This window comes from Lathyrus oleraceus, chromosome 6 (genome assembly GCF_024323335.1).
Source record: "Lathyrus oleraceus cultivar Zhongwan6 chromosome 6, CAAS_Psat_ZW6_1.0, whole genome shotgun sequence".
In the NCBI taxonomy this organism is placed as follows: domain Eukaryota; kingdom Viridiplantae; phylum Streptophyta; class Magnoliopsida; order Fabales; family Fabaceae; genus Lathyrus; species Lathyrus oleraceus.
This window is the reverse complement of record NC_066584.1, coordinates 171,023,817-171,027,535: the sequence shown is the minus strand read 5'-3', so window position 1 is coordinate 171,027,535 and position 3,719 is coordinate 171,023,817. Positions and strand designations below refer to the sequence as shown.

At 36.7% G+C, this 3,719-nt stretch overlaps 1 protein-coding gene across 1 annotated transcript; it reads left to right on the top strand.

Moving 5' to 3' along the window:
* The first annotated feature begins 1,384 nt into the window (after positions 1 to 1,384).
* LOC127094593 (uncharacterized) lies at positions 1,385 to 2,449 on the top strand. Its single transcript, XM_051033410.1, has 2 exons — positions 1,385 to 2,057; positions 2,205 to 2,449. The coding sequence occupies exons 1-2, from the start codon at positions 1,385 to 1,387 to the stop codon at positions 2,447 to 2,449; spliced, it is 918 nt and encodes a 305-aa protein (XP_050889367.1).
* The last annotated feature ends 1,270 nt before the right edge of the window (positions 2,450 to 3,719 follow it).

Sequence of the window (3,719 nt, the reverse complement as noted above, 5' to 3'; positions counted from 1 at the left end):
ATTTTGGACTTTTGCTACATCAAATTAGTCATCAGGAACTATTTAGGGGATTTTTAAATATGGAGAAAGGACTTTTCACGATCTCAAATTGGAGACGATAAAGATCAACGAAATCACCATTCTTTTGTAATGTCTCGTTTTTATTTTGTATCTTATTTGAATAATATGAGAGGCTAAACCCCCCAATGCCAGGGGGTGTCCCTGAATTGATCGTGTAATGACTCTAAAGTTTTAATTTCCTTAATACATGTTACTTGTTGTTAATTTCATTGTGTAATTTGCGTAATGCTTTCTTTATCAGAAAAATCAAGACTGATGTATGGTTAACGATTAGCAGGATTGGAATTGTTAAGATTTTTATACAGTGAACCCATAGTAGATATCACATAGGACTAGGGATACCCTATGGTTACCGGGTTATTCTTGTTAAAGTAAAATTGCTTGGTTTCATCATAATCACCTAAGGAATTAGAGGTTAGATTGAATACCAAAGGTTTCCCTCCGAGGTCTTAGGGGGAAATAATCTTAAGATCCGGTAATTGAAACAATTTTCATTATTAAGGAGATATACACTCAAGGGTCATTATAGGATATTTCCACACACCAACCTTGGCATATTATTATAATCTGGGAAAATATTTATTCTGTGTTATTTTCTCTTACAGTGATTTTTATAAAACCCCATATTATTAGTTTTGTTCAATTGAGTAACAATTTACACATATATTACTGCACAATCCTCGAGATTGATCTTTGGGAAACATCCCTATTATTACTACATCGGCAAAATAGTACACTTGATATTTTCCCGATCAAGTTTTTAGCGTCGTTGTTGGGGATTGCCAAATATAAGTTTAAATTATCTCAATTGAAATTTTGTTGCTCTGCAACTAAAATTTATTTTTCGTTATTGTAATAATTTATTTTGATTATAGAAACTAATCTGTGTCTGTAATTTGTATGCGAGGTAAGGTCTCAGTTGATTTTCCTTTTGACGCAGAAATCGAGAGAACCTTGCAGACGAGAGTCAGGCAAGCTCGATTGGCCATATTGGAATCAAATGAAGAACGACTTTCTATTCATTCATGTTCAGATTCAGTTTCCAATAGAGAAATCGAAATTATGGCTAATGCTCCACCGCCACCAGAAAGGATGTTGGGTGACTACTGAGGTGCAAATGCATAAATCAGCATATTAACTATTTTCAACCAACCAGTGAATGTGGCTAATTTCCAGTTGCATACGAGTACTATTAATCAGCTTGAAAGGAAGCATTTTAATAAAAAAAGTGAATGAAGATGCAAACAAGCATTTGCAGAGGTTTCTGACCATGAGCAACACTCTAAAAATTGATGGTCACACCGAAGAAGCCAAGAAATTGAGAATGTTCCTGTTTACCTTAGCGGAAGAAGCCGAAGAATGGTTTTATTCTCTACCTGTCGGTAGCATCACATCTTGGGAAGAAATGGAAAAAGCCTTTCTGAATGAGTATTTTCCAGCGTCGGTATTTCTGCGAAAGAGGTATGAAATTCTGAATTTTAAGCAGAAAGACGGGGAAACTTTGGGAGACAATTACAAGAGATTGAAGATAGTCCTGGTTGCCTGCCCAACTCATAATATGGATCCAACTGAACAGATGCACATGTTTGTGAATGGTCTCAAAATAAAGACCAAACAGCTGATTGATACCACAGCCGATGCTTCCATAAATTTTTCAACAGCCACCGGTATCAAGAAGATCATTGAAGTTATTGCTGCTAATGAGCATTTGGAGTTGTACAATAGATGTCAAAGCAAACCAGAAGGGGTTATAGATTTAAAGTTGGAAACTAATAAAATCCGTATTGAAGATATTATAGATGTTGAAGTTGATAAGAAGCTGAAGGCGATGAATATAGGTACCCAACAGGTGGCGCAGGTCCAACTGGCTCCTACTGTCTATTGTGAAATTTGTAATGGTACGCACCAAACTGTTTACTGTTTTGAAACTCCTCAAAAAGTGGAGGAAATCAAATTTTTGAAGCAGAATAATCCTTGTTCCAACACATATAATCCAGGTTGGAAGAATCATCCCAACTTCTCATGGAAAGACCAAAAAGGAACCGCTCCTCAACATGGTTAGTACCAAACTCAATATCAACAACAACAATAACAACATGCCCCTAAGAAAACTGATTGGGAAATTGCAATTGAACGGATGGCAGCTCATAATGTTCAATTTCAAGAAGAAACCCGGAATAATAAAAAAAACACCATAGCATCCATAAAGAATCTTGAAGTCCAAATGGGTCAAATCGTTCAGCAATTAACTTCAAGTTCCCAAGCACAAGGTGCTCTACCGAGTGCAACCGTGACATATCCTAGAGAGCATAATAATGTGAGCACTGTGACAACAAGAAATGGTAAATCTGATGAAGTAGTCGAGGAGGTGGATGAAGAGGAAGGCTAATTGATCGAAGTGGAACTTGAGATCAAAGAAGATGAAGTTGTAATGGAAGAAGTGGTAGCACCGAAACCTATTGTGAAAGAAACAGTTATTGAGCCTAAACTAGTTGTTAAGCTTCCATTCCCCACTAGGAACAAGAAAAAGGGACAACATGAGAAAAACTTTGAAAAATTCTTAGAGTTGTTCAATAACTGTTTAGAGGAAAAATGTATGCACTAGATTTGAAAAATGTATGCACTAGATTTGAAAAAATTATGAATTTTTGGAAATTTTTGTTGCATGAGCCAACTTGTGAAAGCCATGTGGCGACCAATTCGACACATGTTCCGAACTATATAAATCATGCGTCGACCTGTAAAGTTCATGTGCCGACTTGTAGAGGTAGCACATCTAACAGAGCCTACAAGCTTTGATAATCCAGCGCATGGGCCGACTTATAAAATGGATGTGTCGACACATAGAAAAAAAATTCTTCTATGTGTCGACTTGAAATACGTATGTGTCAACCTGTAGGTTCATCTTTCACAAAAATTGTTTTTGATGCATTTTTTATGCATGAAACCTTTTCCAAATGAATTTATGCTTCCTAATATTAAGATGCACATTGAGAGATGAAGGAGAAGGGCAATCCAAAACACAGCGGAAATTAAAATTTTCTCCTTTAGTGATCCTTACGAATGGGCATGATCAGTGATAGAATAGTTACCTCTTATGACGATTGAAACCTTTGATGCAGATCTACGGAGCGATCACGAACGTTGAACCACGACAACGCCTCTACTCAGTCCACACGAACGGATTCCTTCAATCTCAGTGCTAGCTGCTACGGATGAAGGTTTTGAGTGAGTGAGAGAGAGAGAGAAACGAAAAATGCAACTGCATTAAATGCTTCTGCATAAGGGTTCTATTTATAGAACCACTTGTGTGGGCTTCAAGCAAAAAAAAACCACTTAAGTGTATGTGGCCCATATCTTATAATATGCCAAATTCACTTAAGCGCGTGGTACCTTACCATATTTCGTATTCTACTTAAGTACACTGTACCTTACGATGTTCTACAATTCACTTATAGGTTTTCGCGGCATTGGCAATTATAGGTTTTCGCGGCATTGGCAATTATATTAAATCACGTATTTAACATAATAAACAGTGAGCGGTATCTAGCAACACATCACTGCTACCCAACACACGAAAATGTCATGTGATCTGACAAATCCTTCTGTGATAATACTTATGTGTAATTACCCTTTTGCCCTTATGTCTATATTTAACA